At 42.9% G+C, this 16,286-nt stretch overlaps 1 protein-coding gene across 1 annotated transcript in view; it reads left to right on the plus strand.

Moving 5' to 3' along the window:
- Positions 1 to 10,947: 10,947 nt before the first annotated feature.
- LOC133456412 (agrin-like) overlaps positions 10,948 to 16,286 on the plus strand; it is a 230,796-nt gene continuing 225,457 nt past the window's right edge. Inside the window, exons 1-2 of the mRNA XM_061734887.1 lie at positions 10,948 to 11,428; positions 13,982 to 14,243. Coding sequence (XP_061590871.1) covers positions 11,231 to 11,428; positions 13,982 to 14,243 — 460 coding nt within the window. The 5' untranslated portion in view covers positions 10,948 to 11,230. The remainder of the gene's footprint in view (positions 11,429 to 13,981; positions 14,244 to 16,286) is intronic.

Below are 16,286 nucleotides of genomic sequence, written 5' to 3' on the forward strand. Positions count from 1 at the left end.
TGTTGCTGGGCATTATCTACCCGAGCAGCATAAAACATGACATGTACGCAGATGAGATGAGCTGGCTCCGTGAGGATGAAGGACGTTGACGCGGAAACAAAAGCCAATGTCAAGAAGGAGAAGAAGTTTAACGCAGCGGTGCATTATTTATGAAGCGTGCACTATGAGATATCATTTACATGAGCAGGAGACGAGCCAGAAGGCCGGGTTGGTTTTCAGGACTGTTCTGTAGCGGGGTTCCCTGATTGACCGTGATGTCCTGATGCGCATGGGTGCAGCAATGCAGCTGCTTCTCAGTAAAATGCAACCCCCTCGGATGGCAGATAAATTTACTTCTGACGTTGCGTCTCATGTTTCGCCTCTTTCATTCCTGTCACACACACCTGAACACTGACTCAACGCTTTCTGGCAGCAACAATTCCCATTTCTACACACGTCACAATAACTGGAGCTGGTCCACTCATGCAACGCCTAGTACCGCGTCAATAATGGACACTTGCAGTTTTGAGGAAGGAAAGTAACATTTTCACCTCGTCATCCCAACATCTGCTTCAAACCGCCACATAATAAAAGTTGATGTCTCGCTCCAGTTTCGTCTTCATGTCCTCTTACACTACAATCAATTTCAGAAACGCAGGTTGGTGGAAAAAAGACTATCAAGACTTTCAATGTCACTGAATTTTTTTAGGATCATGAGCTTTGATGTGACGCCAGCGGGGGCAGGGGGAGTTTAATTGGTTGCCCTCCAACTTGAAGCTCGCCAGATTGATCCCATCACGGGCTGCGGCGTCCTTGGGCAGGACACGAAAGCCACGTTAGACACTTTCTCTCAGCCACTTAGTTTTCATGAGCCAGAGATCGGTAGGAGAATATATAATACCATTTATGCAGGTCTGCCTGTTCCAAGCCTCGATAAACAGATAATCAGGTCGGGCCTTCAAAATAAAAGCATCTGTGCCAAAATCAACATGCGGAACACTGTGGAAAACTGGAAGAAGGGGATTTGGTTTCAAATCAGAGCGCTCACAGATCACTCCTGACAGCACAATCAAAGCTATACGTCAAATAATGTAGCTTCCAATAATAATAAAGATGGATTTCTTTGCCTAACACTTCACTCATTCATGGAGGTTTGTAAAACCAACATTCAGAATGTTATTAGAAGTTCAGGGAACCAGCTGAAATTGTGAAAATGACATAATTTGATTTAGGATTTCAGTTGGTTCCAGCAGAAGCAGTTTCTTCAGCATCTTTTGGTTTTCGTCCCAGAAAACCACAGTGGAATCCAGAGGAATCGGAATAATTATCCACAATAAAGAGGAAAAGACTGAGGATGGCTGTATCGAGTAGATTAATGTCACTCAAAGACCTATTCATCACTCAGCTGCTTTTACATGATGCACAAATTGCCCTTTCCTTGTTGCATCCCATGCCAAGATGAACGTTTCCCTTTGAACTCTGTCCAATGTTGCCCTTCTTCAACCTGTGGACATCGCTCAGAAGACAACTTTTTAAGCAAATAAATTAAATAAAAAAACTCAGGGACAGAAAAAGAGGCTGGGCTCAGATATCGAAGTCCGTCCTGGCGCTGTCAACCTTTTATTATTGATATTATTACAAATATGTGAACGATTTAAATAATTCAATTAATGTTCAGAAGAAGCTGAAAGTCATTCAACATGGTTCTTTTTTCTGCCACTAGAAGGCAGCTGACCAGACTGGAAACCGTATCGTCCGCCTATTTCAGCGAACACTAGCATACAATTACACACCCAGCAAGAACATTTTGTCCCTAAAACATCTTGTTTCATGCAGTAATTGCTGTAAAGATTTAATATGCACTAATTATTGTTTACTTTAATCAGAAACAAAGATTTTGTCTGCAAATTAAAGCACCGATTCCTGTCCAAGACCAGCACATGAAAAGCATCAGTCAGAATAGGAACAACTTACAAGTGGAGATGTTTTTGCATCTCGCTACAGTTCCTGTCCCAAAGCAATCATTACTGCTACAAAACGACGCTCGCTCCGACGTGAGGGCCAATGAAAACGGAGTGTGCTTCAAGGCCACAGAGTCTGGCTTGTGTGGACCGGCTCCAGGTTTTAATCACACATTAGGTCATTAGTTGATTTTGGAGTTCGTTTGTCAGCTTTATGCTTCCCCGTCACGAGAACCGCACGCTAAAAGAAGCATTTGAATGCTTGTTTTTTATTTTTTCCTTTCACAAAAAGCACCTACTAACTACCGTGTATCTTCCAGGAGACAAGTTTGATGTACTTAACTCAGCTGAAACCTGCTTGAACAAATTTCTGCAAATATCCTCTCAAGCAACTGTGCACAAGCGAAGCCTGTCATTTTCCCAGGAATAGAAGGATAGTTACAATTACAGCTTTTGAGGAGTGGAAATTTACGCACTGTCTCCTCTTAAAAAGGATCTCAAACGAAACAGCCATATGGTTGCATTTACAGACTTAAACTCGGAAAGTTTAAAGATATAGGGGGGAATTTATGATGATATACGACATGATGGAATCTGTCTTATTTTGTGATACACAGTTCTGTTTGCTCAGGAACCCAAAGTAAACAGGACCTGCTTGCCATCAAATGCAGCACCAAAAAGCTTGATGATGGTTCTGTGTTGGACCGGCAGAATGGCCGGAGGTTTAAGAGAGCATCTTGGAGAGCCCGTCGGAGGGAAAGATGGGCAGAGCTTCACCAATATGTGAAGAAATGTATCGAAAAATTGTGAAATAGTTTCAGAAACCACTGACAGGCTCAGAAACCCCTTTCTAAGAAGTTGTTCTACCACCCACAATTACTGGCGACCACACAAAAAGCAAAAAAAACACCCCAAAAAACCCATTTGGACGGAATGCAGAAACACCACCACCTTGTCAATTCAATTCAATTCAATGCAATCTTATTTATATAGCGTCTAATACAACAGATGTTGTCTCTAGACGCTTTCCAGAGACCCAGAACATGAACATAAACCCCCGAGCAATTATTACATAAACAATGGCAGGTAAAAGTTTTAGTTTCTCTGCACCCTCTGCATGGAATAACCTACAATTGAACTGAAAATGTCTGAACTTGTTTCATTTGAAGCCTTTCGCTCACTTCTTAAAAACCGACAATGAAAATCCTCTCGGCAGTGCCTGTGTTTTTAAACTACATGTGCCCGTGTTCTTAAATTTTAAATTATTTCTGAAGTTGTTTTTTACATATTATTGAATTCACCACTATTGCACTTTATTTGCTAAACAGTTTGCACTCTCATTTTAATGTTTATTATGTGATTGCTGTTATTTGTGTGTGGACGTGTGCTGCTCCTTCCTTGGCCAGGTCACCCTTGGAAAAGAGGTCTTGACCTCAATGGGTCTTTTTTATCTAGTTAAATAAAGGTGAAATAAAAAATAAAATAAAAAAAACTTGTCTGGGACAAAGACCATGTAAAATGGGCCGAGGGACAGGCAGGGGTGGATTGGCCATACGGACCACCGGGTGTTTTCCTGGTGGTAGCTAATGGGCCGGCAGTGGCTGACCTTTTTTTTTTGTATGTAAAGAGATGCCCAGTAGTCCCGCCCACGCCAATCACCTTTAATGATGAGCTAATGACACGTCTTTAGCAATCTGTGAGAGAGAAGAGAAAGCAAAAATGGAGAAAAGTAACAAAAAGGCGGTGCAGAAAAAAAGAGGGAAAACAAACAAAAAAAAAAAAAACTCTCGCAGCTGACGCTGAAATGAGCAGAACTATAACAAACATGTTTGCGACCCGGGGGTTCTGGTTCTGGGCCAGTGCTGGTGCTGGTTCACAACTTGAACCAGCTGAGAATCGGTTTGTTGTTGTTTTTTTGCTCGGGGTGCTTAGGGGAGCTACGTCATTACGTCACTGTAAACGTCAGTTATGTGGCTGCGTTTGCATTGGCGCAAAAGTTTAAGCAACAACAAGGTATTTGCTCTGAACCACATCGATAAAAGACAGGTTGTCTCCTCCTCAGACCACTGCTGCTTGGCTGTATTCATATTAATTCGTTTTTTATTTGAAAATCTCGTCGTCTCGCAGTCTTGCTATTGCTGTTGGTCTTCGCCACCTCTGCTGACGTCAGAGCTGGTGATAGCAGGTGTCTGTGCAGCTAACATGTGGTGGATAAACACTTGGTGCGTCCGAAATGCCATACTAAACAGTATATACTCAAAAAGGTATATTTAGGCCACGTTTACACATAGCCGGGTATTTACAAAAACAGATATTTCCCCCTCTACGTTTTGAAAAATATCCTTGTTTACACGAACCCGCATGAATACCCTGTTAAAGGTGCTATGAGCAGCCAAACCTGCAGGGGGCAGTGTAACGAGAAGCATAAAGTCATGCTAGCCAATCAGAATCCTGGAAAAAAACATCAACAAATGACACGTGTGAAGCCTGAATAATATGGTTCCGCGTTAAATCGACGGCGTAGCCTACGTAAGGTGCGTGTCGCTGCGTACCCTACACCGTAGGCTCTGCGTTGGTGTAACGCGGAACCATAAATCAGCTTTGACTGCCAGTTACTTCCAAGACGGAACAAGTCTTTCGTTTGGAGTGACAGAGAAGTGGAGTTACGTTTAAGTGTGACTTTATAATATAAAACAGGTAAAATACAAGAAAATATTGACGGTGGCAAAACAAATTGTAAACACAGGTCGCACAAATGATGCTGGTGACCTTTCTGTTTCATAATGTGACGTTCTGAAGCCTAAATCTCCGTTTCCCTCTGTTTACAAGCAAACGTGAAAACGGAGTTTTTGAAAATCTCCACTTTGGCCGGAGTTTTCAGAAATTATCGTTTTTGGTGACTTTGAGCTTCGTTTTCGTGTAAACGAACGGCCAAAACGCATAAAAACGCGACCGTTCTTGCTACGTCGTTGGGAGGGGAAGTTGTTACCATGGTAACAACTCCTGTAAACAGCAGCAGTAGCAGCGCACCGCTCCGCTCTTTCCAGTTTATCCTGGCCGAAACAAGATGACATTGCTCCTGCGCTGTGTGGTTTTATTCTTAGCTCTTCAACTTCTAACGAGAAACAGAAGAATATTATAATAATGTGATAAATGATTAACTCATCTGGTTAATATCTTATGGAAACCGAAGCGAAATCACACCTAATTATACTCACATTTGAATTGTAGCGTGATGGCGGTGGTGCTGCTGCTGCAGCTTTGCTTGGTACCAGTAATGTTATCCTCCATTTTTGTTGGTTGTTGCTAAGTATCTGCGTAGCACTTAGCAAACAAACACAGCTGCATTGCATTGTGGGAAGTTTCTGCTTAGCTAGTGTCCATCAATCCACACTAATACATTTCTCCGGAATGAGTATGGATAGAGCATACTATTGTGTAGGTACTAATATTTCGGATGCACTAAATACTGTTTTTGTTACTTTTGTTACTAATTTCGGACACAGCTACTCACTAAATGTTCAGAAACTTTGTCTATGAACCTTACTTGACATAATAGATAGCGTGTGGTGTAAATGTAGTGATTTACTATCCTGATTAATTAACCACTGTTTTATACCAGCGGTCAAGCCAGCCGTCATTCGTACTTACGTGGTCAAATCAGCCGCTCCTAAATTTCATGTGCGCTCCTATTTCAGTCTTTACGGCAAATGAATGAATGCAGCTCAAAAACAGAAAGATATGAAGTACTGAGTTTGAGGTAATGCAGATATAATTTATATATACATATATTTCTTTCATTACCTTGATTACACCCATAGATGGATACTTTATTTCCATCTTACTTTATTGGGTAACTTATATTGATACCCAAAGGGAAATTCAAGGTCTCAGTAACATACAGACATCACGATTCAAAGTGCAAGATTTAAGATTCAAGAGGGGTTTATTGTAATTCCAGCCATATACCCAGCACACAGTGCAATGAGATAACGTTCCCCGAGAAGTGTCAGTGTAAACAAACGTGAATAACATAGGACAGAATGGGACAACATTAACAATCCAACAAAAATAAACCAAATGCTACATTACCACATACAACATGCACTTACAGCAAAAAAGTAATACAGTATAGGAATATAAATAATAAAAAAACAGCTGAACAATAAGGACAGTAAAATATAAAAATATAAATAAAAAACATTGAAATACTTAATATATTTAATAAAACTAAATCAAATATCCACATGTGCTTATGGATGATTATAAAACAATGAGGCGCTTGCAGTGACGGAACAGAGACTGAGCCTGTGATTCTGTGTGGATTATAAAAGTACAGTGGATGTGTTTGAAATTGAGCAGACCTATAGTGAAAAGTAAAATGTTTGAAGTTCGGATCTTAATATTTCCACTTTTGTACAGTTAAATTGTTTGAAATTCAGTATGCTCGTAGTGATTGTAATTGTGAAGAGAGGTATGTGAGGTATTAGGTGAAATTATGGAAGAATTCATTTGTACGGTCTCTGCAACACAGAAGCTAAAGTAAAAAAAAGAAAAAATTGTTTCATACTTTTCTTTTATAGTATATATATATATAGTTTATAGTGTGTAAATATTACTGTGGAAGTATGGGTGTAATCAAGGTAATGAAAGAAATATATGCAAAAGAATATATGCATTATCTCAAACTCAGTACTTCAAATCTTTCTGTTTTTGAGCCACATTCATTCATTTGCAGTAAAGACTGAAATAGAAGCGCACATGAAATTCAGGAGCGGCTGATTTAACCACATAAGTACGAATGACGGCTGGCTGGACCGCAGTTATTTCATGGTGGTGTGGTTTGAGCAGGCAGATCTGCTTTTTCACAATGTTTATAATTACAAATCAGGTCACCAGTTAGGCTATTTTAAGTATCATTTAGCGTTTATGGCTTTTCTTTTTTTGAACACTTATTTATGGAAATATTCAGATTACATTACTGACCCATTTCAGAATCAGAAAGAAGTTTATTGCCAACTAGTTTAACACACACAAGGAATTTGTTGTGGTGATTGGTGCAATACAAAAGAATATATAATATTAAAAGAAAAAAATGTACAACATGTTGGTTTTAAAGTGCCGGAGTAATGAGTCTGTACCAAGGTGACCTAGGATGTGTGTTAATGTGATGCATAAGGTCAGAAGTGTAGTTTTTACGTTAATGTAACGTAGAGTGGGGTGGTAGACGGGGGAGAGGGGGGTCCGGGGCCTTGTTGACGAGGCCAACTGCAGTCGGGGAGAAACTGTTTTTGTGGCGTGAGGTTTTGGTCCTGATGAACCGCAGTTTCCTGCCAGAGGGAAGAGTCTGAAACAGTTTGTGTCCGGGGTGGGAGGAGGACCTTCTCATTTTCTCATTCTCATTTTCACATTATAAAGTTCATAATTTTTATGGACAGGATTTCTAGGCGCAGCCAGGGGCCGGAGGGGATCCGGTTTGGGAACCTCAGGATTTCATCTCTGCTTTTTGCGGATGACGTTGTCCTGTTGGCTTCATCGGACCGGGACCTTCAGCATGTGCTGGGGGCGGTTTGAGGCCGAGTGCGACGCGGCAGGGATGAGAACCAGCACCTCCAAAACCGAGGTCATGGTTCTCCACCGGGAAAGGGTGGCATGCCTTCTCCGGGTGGGTGGAGAAGTCCTGCCTCAGGTGGAGGAGTTCAAGTATCTCGGGATCTTGTTCACGAGTGAGGGAACGATGGAGCGTGAGATTGACAGACCGATCAGTGCAGCGTCCGCAGTTATGCGGTCGATGTACCGGACCGTCGTGGTGAAAAAGGAGCTGAGTCGAAAGGCGAAGCTCTCGATTTACCGGTCAATCTATGCACCTACCCTCACCTATGGTCATGAACTTTGGGTAGTGACCGAAAGGACAAGATCGCGGATACAAGCGGCCGAGATGAGTTTCCTCCGCAGGGTGGCTGAACGCTCCCTTAGAGATAGGGTGAGGAGTTCGGTCACCCGGGAGGAGCTCGGAGTCGAGCCGCTGCTCCTTCACATTGAGAGAAGTCAGCTGAGGTGGCTTGGGCATCTGTATCGGATCCTCCTGGACGCCTCCCTAGGGAGGTGTTCCAGGCATGTCCCTCCTCCCTAGGGAGGTGTTCCAGGCATGTCCCTCCTCCCTAGGGAGGTGTTCCAGGCATGTCCCTCCTCCCTAGGGAGGTGTTCCAGGCATGTCCACCGGGAGGAGACCCCGGGGAAGACCCAGGACACGCTGGAGAGACTCTCGGCTGGCCTGGGACTGCCTCGGACTCCCCTCGGAAGAGCTGGAGGAAGTGTCTGGGTGAGGGAAGTCTGGGCATCTCTGCTGAGACTGCTGCCCCCGCAACCCGGTAACGGATAAGGGGCGGAAAATGGATGGATGGATGGACAGTTAACTAATGTACATCAACGGACAGTATCTGTGCACGGATTGTGTTAATTGTGTTGTGTTATTTGGGCCAGTCTGGACAAAAAAAGTCCAGGGCCAAATTTTTGTGTCATTCCAGGCCTGGGTGCAGGACATCTTGGCTGTGCTGAGAGATGACGCTGTGAGAGAAGCCCTGATCAAAAGACAGAGTCCAAGCGACGAGCAAGCTAAAGATGGGGTGAAAACCACGCTAGGGCGGCTGGACTGACTGTATCACCGACTTCTACTTGAAGCACTAGCCACTCTCCGAACCGGCTACCTCGATAGGGCAACTTTCAGAAAACGCTGTCCCAGCAGACTGCCAGTCTGTTCAGACTAGACTAGTCTTCGGGTCATTTTGCTGTTCACATTACATGATCGCCAACCCAGAGTCACACGTATCATGAACTCACAGCGACTGGTCTCAATGTTTTGTCAACAAAACATGTTGGAAAAATGAGGCACAAAATACACAATGATTATCGGAAAATGGTCTGAGTGAGGAAACAAGACTGCAATCGTGTGATTGTTGGGTCAGAAAAAAGATGGAAAAACAAAAAGAAATAGGACGGGGGTCAAGGAGTAGATTATCGACTGCAGTGACTAAAATATATTTTGTGGTGATGTATTTTCAATATTCAAATACCTATAAGTAAAATACTTTTACATAACTGTAAAATTGACGTAACTTCAACCCCTAAGACCACAGCTGCAAACAGACATGACAGAAACTCTTCATGTTTCCTTTTATGATGCAAGTCAAAATAACATCTAAATACAAAAAACTAATTAAAAAAGAATTATTTTTTTTAAACTAAATAAAAACTAAAATCAACAATGAAAAACTAATTGAAATGAAATAGAATTGCAGGTAAAATTACCTATGTTTTCATTTTTATTGCATGCCTTGTTTTCTTTTGTTGGTTTCCAGCTTAATTTTCTTATCAATTACTTTTTTCTTATTCTAATTACTTTTTTGTAAGATTTTTGTAGGGCATAGTTAGAAAGGTGTCATCAGGTGTCCCTGATGAAGTGGAAGAAGACATGAACAGTTTAGCTGCACAGGCACCGGCCCGTGACTGACAACAGTGACAGCGCCAATGATAAAAAACACAGCAAAGCGAAAGTAATAAGAGGAATAGACAGAAGATGTTGAAGGTGTGGGATTATTTACAGCCAAGCATTTCTGTTTAAACGTTTTGGTTCTGAGTGTGAAGTTGCACAGTTTAAAAGCAGTGTTTAAGAATATTTTTGATTTTTGATACTTAGAAAAAAATATACATTTTTTTTATGTTTCAAGAAATGTTAATATATAAATATGAATAATTTTATTTAATTTTATTGGAACATTTAACAAACAGTTTACTAGTTTGCATAATATGTAAATAAATGTAAATTATTCTCATAAAAGAAACAAATTGGTTGTTTTTAATCAAGTAATTCATCTTGTTCTCTATTGTATATTTATAATTGGGCTTTAATAAAGCAAAAGTAAGTTTTATCTGATTAATCGATGGAATATTTCACAGAATAATCGATCATCAAAATATTCTATAGCTGCAGCCCTAGATAGCAGCATTACTTCAAACCCTAAAACCACTGTTGCAGACATGGCTGTGGAGGCATGGTTGAAAGAGGGGCTTTAGTACTGTATTCCCTTGTAGTTTCCACCAAAACAAATCAGGTTAATGTGTCAGCTTCAGGAAACAGGCCTGATAAAGTCCATGTTTTCAGTGCAGCTTGTGTGTGTGGGGGGGGGGGGTGTCACTGATGGGGACCAGAAGTAGAGACACAACTTCTCCAAATGGGGGCGGCGTTGGACGGTCGCTTTTCCTTTTTTTTTTTTTAAACATCCACCCCCCTCAACCCCCCTGTCATAAAAGAAACCAATTGGTTGTTTTTAATGAAGTAATCCATCTTGTTTTCTATTGTATATTTATAATTGGGCTTTAATAAAGCAAAAGTAAGTTTTATTCGATTAATCGATGGAATATTTCATAGAATAATCGATCACCAAAATATTCTATAGCTGCAGCCCTAGATAGCAGCATAACTTCAAACCCTAAAACCTCTGTTGCAAACACGGCTGTGGAGGCATGGTTGAAAGAGGTGCTTTAGTACTGCGTTCCCTTGTAGTTTCCACCAAAACAAATCAGGTTAATGTGTCAGCTTCAGGAAACAGGCCTGATAAAGTCCGTGTTTTCAGTGCAGCTTGTGTGTGGGGGTGAATGTGTGGGGGGTGAATGTGTGGGGGTGAATGTGTGGGGGTGAAAGTGTGTTGGGGGGGGGGGGGGGGGGGTGTCACAGAAGTAGAGACACAACTTCTCCAAATGGGGGCGGCGTTGGACGGTCGCTTTTCCTTTTCTTTTCTTTTTTTTTTTTTTTACCATCCACCCCCCTCAACCATCATCTCCCCCTCCTTCATCCTCACTTGTTGGGATCAGCAATTCAGATTGGATGCAAATCCAGCAGGCTGGGCGTCATTGTGAGCGTGTGTGTGCGGGTGAGAGAGGGAGTGCGAGGAGATAAGTGCGGTTGAATTCCTGAAGAGAGAGAGAGAGAAAGAGAGAGAAATCAGTGCCTGTTCCTCCTCCTCCTCCTCCTCCCTCCCAGTTCTTCCTCCTGCTCTTCCAGCCGGCGGCGGCAGAGAGGGCTCTGAAGCCGGCCAGCAGATGCGCGCAGCGGGGCAGCAGGACGGAACACGACGCCGCTCGGGTTGAAGTTTTTTCTTAAAAGAGGATCCTCGTCTAAAAACATTTGCAGCATTTTTATTTTATTTTTTCCACCGCACCTCGAAAGAGTTTGGACTTCAAAACTAATTGCATTTGAGAGAAGTGAACTTGTTCTTTTTGCTTTGGTGGTCATGGGTTCCCGGCGCACAGTGCGGGCCGGCCGGGGAGCGCTGCTGGCCGGGCTGCTCCTGGCGCTCTGGCCGCTCTGCGGAGCCTCCTGCCCGGAGAGGAACCTGGAGGACCGGGAGGAGGAAGCCAACGTGGTGCTGACCGGCACCGTGGACGAGATCATTAACATGGACCCCGTGCACAACACATACTCCTGCAAGGTAAAGCACGCACAGACACCTGCCGACAAGGTGGAGGACTTTTAAAGCATGCATTATGGTTCCGCGTTAAATCGACGCAGAGCCATACGCCGTAGGGTACGGCGTAGGGTACGCGGTGACGCACGCCATACGTTGAAGGCTCTGCGTTGTTGTAACGCGGAACCATAAATCAGCCTTTATTAGGAGCCACATTATCACATTCACAGTTTAGTTCAGTTTATTTCGGTCATGAAGTGACCGAAAAAAGAAAGAAAGAAAGAATAAAAATAAGACAGACATCAAAATACCTTTTACAAAATTAAAAATAAAATGGAAGCGAATACACTGTTCAAAGAAAACATTACACAATAAAAAGTTTCCAATATACAAATAACATCCAGACCTAAAAAGGTGTAGCCTGAAGCAAAGCTTATTCATTGCCTACCCTCAAAAGCATTTTTTAAAGTAATGAGTGATAAGACTGCCAGTAAAACAAATTGCATTCATGGAGATAACAAAGATTCCTTGAACCTCGAGAAATCAGAAAGGAGGAAAAAAAAGGTGCAGTCTACATGTTTCCTTCATCCTTGAATAATCAAATCACCAATTAAATGAATAGACAAATCAACATAGCAAGCATCACCGCTCATTACTTTGATATAGAGAAATCATCCTTCTTTTCAACGTTTTTTAAAATAAGGTTAAGGTTCTACTTGATTTCAAATCCCTCTCCAACTTATTCCACTGTAGTGCATCTCAATTTGTCTCACATTACACCCATTTCCCCATGGTGACCATTGATTCCGGGGTTTAAAGTTCATTTTCATTCATCCCGAGTCCCCCGGGCTGTGGTTGCAGGGACAGTGACTGAATAAGAATAAAAAAACAACAACAAAAATGCAGCTTTTTGTTTGTTTTATTTAATTTCCACTTGCCAATTACATAGCTGCAGGGCAAGACTAACCGAGCATGTAATCATCTCAAACATGCTGCAGCAGGAAGCCGGTCCCTCGCCGGCCCCTGAGTGCTGGCTCTCACTGCACGATTAGTCAGAAACGTTGGAAATATGCAACTTGTCATCTCCCCGTGCCCGGGGGCAATTCTCATAGTATTGATTTATCCCGATACGCGATGATGAACTGCACAACTGGCTTCTTTAAGTTGGGGTTTTATTGACCGATCATACTATTGAGGATAAGCCTTGTCCTGTTTGATCAAAGTTTATATCTATTTTCAATATTTCAACGTCTTTATTAAGAAGTGAAAAGAAAATACAATGATTTCTAAGGAGATTGATTAATTTATTAGCTGATAAATTGATTATTAATTATTTATTATTTAAATAATCAGCCTCACTGGTGGACCTCAGTATATTGATAACATGTTAGATCAATTCAGCTGAAAGATCAGTTGGACAATTGATAGGTTAGTCGATTTATTATTGGCCGGCTTTTGGTAGACCGATTAATCAGTAAACCGATTGATTATCAGCCAATTGGATAATCGGTTGATAGATTTTTGGCCTTTTTTGAATAGAATTTGCTATCGGTTGAAGTCAGATCAATTGATCAGTACATGATATGTACAAAAAGAGAACCTGACTCCACAAGCCAAAGTCCATATTTAGCGAGACCCGCCCCTGAAACCAAGCACTCTTTTGCAGTGATTTTAATTAAGATTCCCTCTTATTTTGCTTTAAGAGATGTAGGTTCATGTGTTTATGGTCTCGTCATAAAGTGACTGCAAAAGACTTGGGCACCTCTGGTCTCGTTATTGTTTCCGGAGTTTCCACAACATCCACATTTATTTTCCAGAGTTCTTCATGTTTTTAGCAAAGCACTCTGGTCGTATACTGTATATGTGACCTTAAAAAACACCAAAGACTCCAAACGGCAATTCTCCTGCTCCTGTTTGTGCCACCTTTGCCTCCGACTGACAGACGTTACGTCACACCGGGAGGAAGAAAGCCCGCTCTGATCCACGACTGTGTGCACTCTCCAGCCAGGAAGCACCCTTCCTCCGTCCTCCGTCCTCCGTCCCCGGCCCCGGCCGTCTATTGTGAACCTCACTTCTGCCCCACGGCGGACCTGCGGCGGGCCGCACTATATAATCTGTGAAAAATAAACAAGTTGTGTTTGGTCAGCTCCCTACGTGCTTTTCTCCCCCCCCCCCCCCCCCCCCCCTCTTCTGTGCCTGCTCGCTTCCCGTCTCCCGGTGAATGAATGGGGCAGATTACAGGCATGCAGCTCTCTTTCTAGAAACAAAAAACCACCGAACGCTGAATCGAGGCAAGGGAGCTAATATGTAACAGGAGGAGCGAGCTTTCCCATGACTGTGCACAAAGTTGCCTTCGCTGAACCCTCTGCCGCGCCGTGCACGTTCACGCACGCTGTATCGCTGAGAATTTCAGCAGTTTTTACACAAAGCCTCTTATCTGGCGCCACAGGATGAACCTAACCAGTAACTCTGCAGGAAGCGTTGATTTAGATCCAAAAGAAGCTAAAAAGTCTGCAAAAAAGGCATCTTTTTTATGTTAATTTCACGCTGATACTTCTTTGTTGTCGTCCTCTAAAGGTCAGAGTGTGGCGCTACTTGAAGGGGAAGACGAACGTCAACCGTGAAATCCTCCTGGACGGCGGCAACAAGGTGATGATCGGAGGCTTCGGCAACCCCAAGATCTGCGACAACCAGGTCGCCACCGGCGACACTCGCATATTTTTCCTCAACCCCGCCTCGGAGGCCATGGGGCCGGAGCACAAGAACGAGCTGATGCTCAACTCCAGCCTGATGAGGATTACCCTGCGCAACCTGGAAGACGTGGAGCACTGCGTGGAAGGTGAGCGGCCGAGTCCGGGTCGTCCGGGGCGATCGGTTCTGCAAGTTACAAGTCTATCTCTCATGTCTGAAAAGCAGACCTCAGAGTTTGCTCTTGAAGTCGTCTTGTACTTTCCCCGCCGGCTCCTCGCGTGCTTCATCAGGCTGTACACGCAGGACCCACGTCCTCGCCGGCGTTTATACTCGTCCGTTGTTGTTCTGCTGCTCTGTAATTACGCTGGGTGTTGTCGCTGCATGTCTTCTTCTTCCTGCAGCAGCGTGGCGGCTTGCAGCGCTGCGGTTCCTTCACGTGCTGCTCAGACGCAGCGACAGAGCTAATGAAGAACTCATCTTCTGAGTGTTGTCGCTCATGAATGCAGCACATGTAGCAGAGAGAGCTGCAGGGCTGCTGAGTGGGCCACCATCCGCTCGGAGGGTCTTAGGGTTCTCCGTCAGGGTGGATGCATGTCAGCAGTTTGATGTAGGAGCATAAATTGTGCTTTACATTTAGCAATGTTTGACACCCGGCCTTTACATATAAAAGAACAACGCTGTTGTCAACCTAAGGCCAACGCTACATGGCTGTAAAGTTGCTTTCGTCAATGAAAATTCTGACTAAATATCGTCGTGTACGAACTTTTGCCACTTGAGACAGACGAGACACAATGAAAATGCTGGTCATGTGACGATAACCAAAACTAAATATATAATGCAATATCGTAGACGAATAAAAACAAGACTAAAATGTAGATTACAAAATAAAAACTCTGCTAAAATGTATCTTCAAAAACGAGACGAGACGAAATGTTCTACCAAAGATCCTTAATGTCCATGTTTTCAGTAGTTTCTCTGGTTTAATGTCCATGTTTTCAGTAGTTTCCTCTGGTTTAATGTCCATGTTTTCAGTAGTTTCTCTGGTTTAATGTCCATGTTTTCAGTAGTTTCTCTGGTTTAGTTCTGCTGGGTGACGTTAGTCCTCAATCCCAGTCGCTGCAGCGGGGAATCAGATCCAGAAGATGCAGCTGCAGAGTTAGAGGCTGATGCCGTTAACGCAGAGCTCTAGGTTCACGTCAACTAAAAACAAAGTTACATAGAGAAACCCAGGGATCTGCTCTGGGGCTGGAGAAGAAGAAGAACCATCTTTGGATACACTTTCCTACATAGACGTGGAAAAGAAAACCGACTGTGTCGTCGAAAAAGAAAAAGACGGGGAGAAATGCGGAAAAATAAATATGTTGTAAACTCAAATTAGAGTCTTCTGTATCTGGAATGAATGTATTCTTGAGTCTATAAGGTAACAATAATATAATAATTAGACTAAAATGCTCAGACTTTTAGTCGACTGAAACTTGACACGACTAAAAGGAGAAGGAACGTGACTAAAACTAATAAAAACTAAAATGATAGCTTGACCCAAAGACTAGACTGAAACTAAAATTGAAACAGGCTGACAAAACCAACACTACATGGCTGTCAATGAAATGTAAAGCAGGAAGTTGTGAGGCAGTAGTGGGCGTCTTCCTCTGGGGGTCCGTCTGCAAAAGTTAAGTGTTATTAGTCGGGGCAGATATCCTTAATTCCAGCAGAATCTGTGTTTGCTGGGGTTAAAACTGGAACTAACGCTAAGTAACGCTGGTAATCTGAGACTGGCCATATATCAGCAGGAGGATCGGTTCCTCGGAGCGAGATAAACCGCGTCATTTGGGATGATTTATTTCATTTTATTTTGTCACGGCTGCGGCCTCCCCGAGCCTTGAAGCTTGAAGGTGTGACTGATAAACAACAGTGGCTGAGAAGTGATTTCCAGACCTTTGCACCTCGTGACTGGGCGGTTTTATCGAGTCAGAACTGAAACTCTGACTTAAACATTTACAAACACAAGTTAACTTCCCGTGCAAACAGAAACAGCAGGGTGTTTTGGTTAAAAGCACAAAGCTGGACAGAAAGCAGACGTCAGTCTCTGAATAACTCAGACAGTTTATTCTCTCTCTGCATCCTTAAGTTAATCGCTGTTATCCCTTTCGGCTCCTTTTTTTTATTTTGGTTGAGTGGTAATTTGTCGGGC

This window comes from Cololabis saira, chromosome 12 (assembly GCF_033807715.1).
Source record: "Cololabis saira isolate AMF1-May2022 chromosome 12, fColSai1.1, whole genome shotgun sequence".
NCBI lineage: Eukaryota > Metazoa > Chordata > Actinopteri > Beloniformes > Belonidae > Cololabis > Cololabis saira.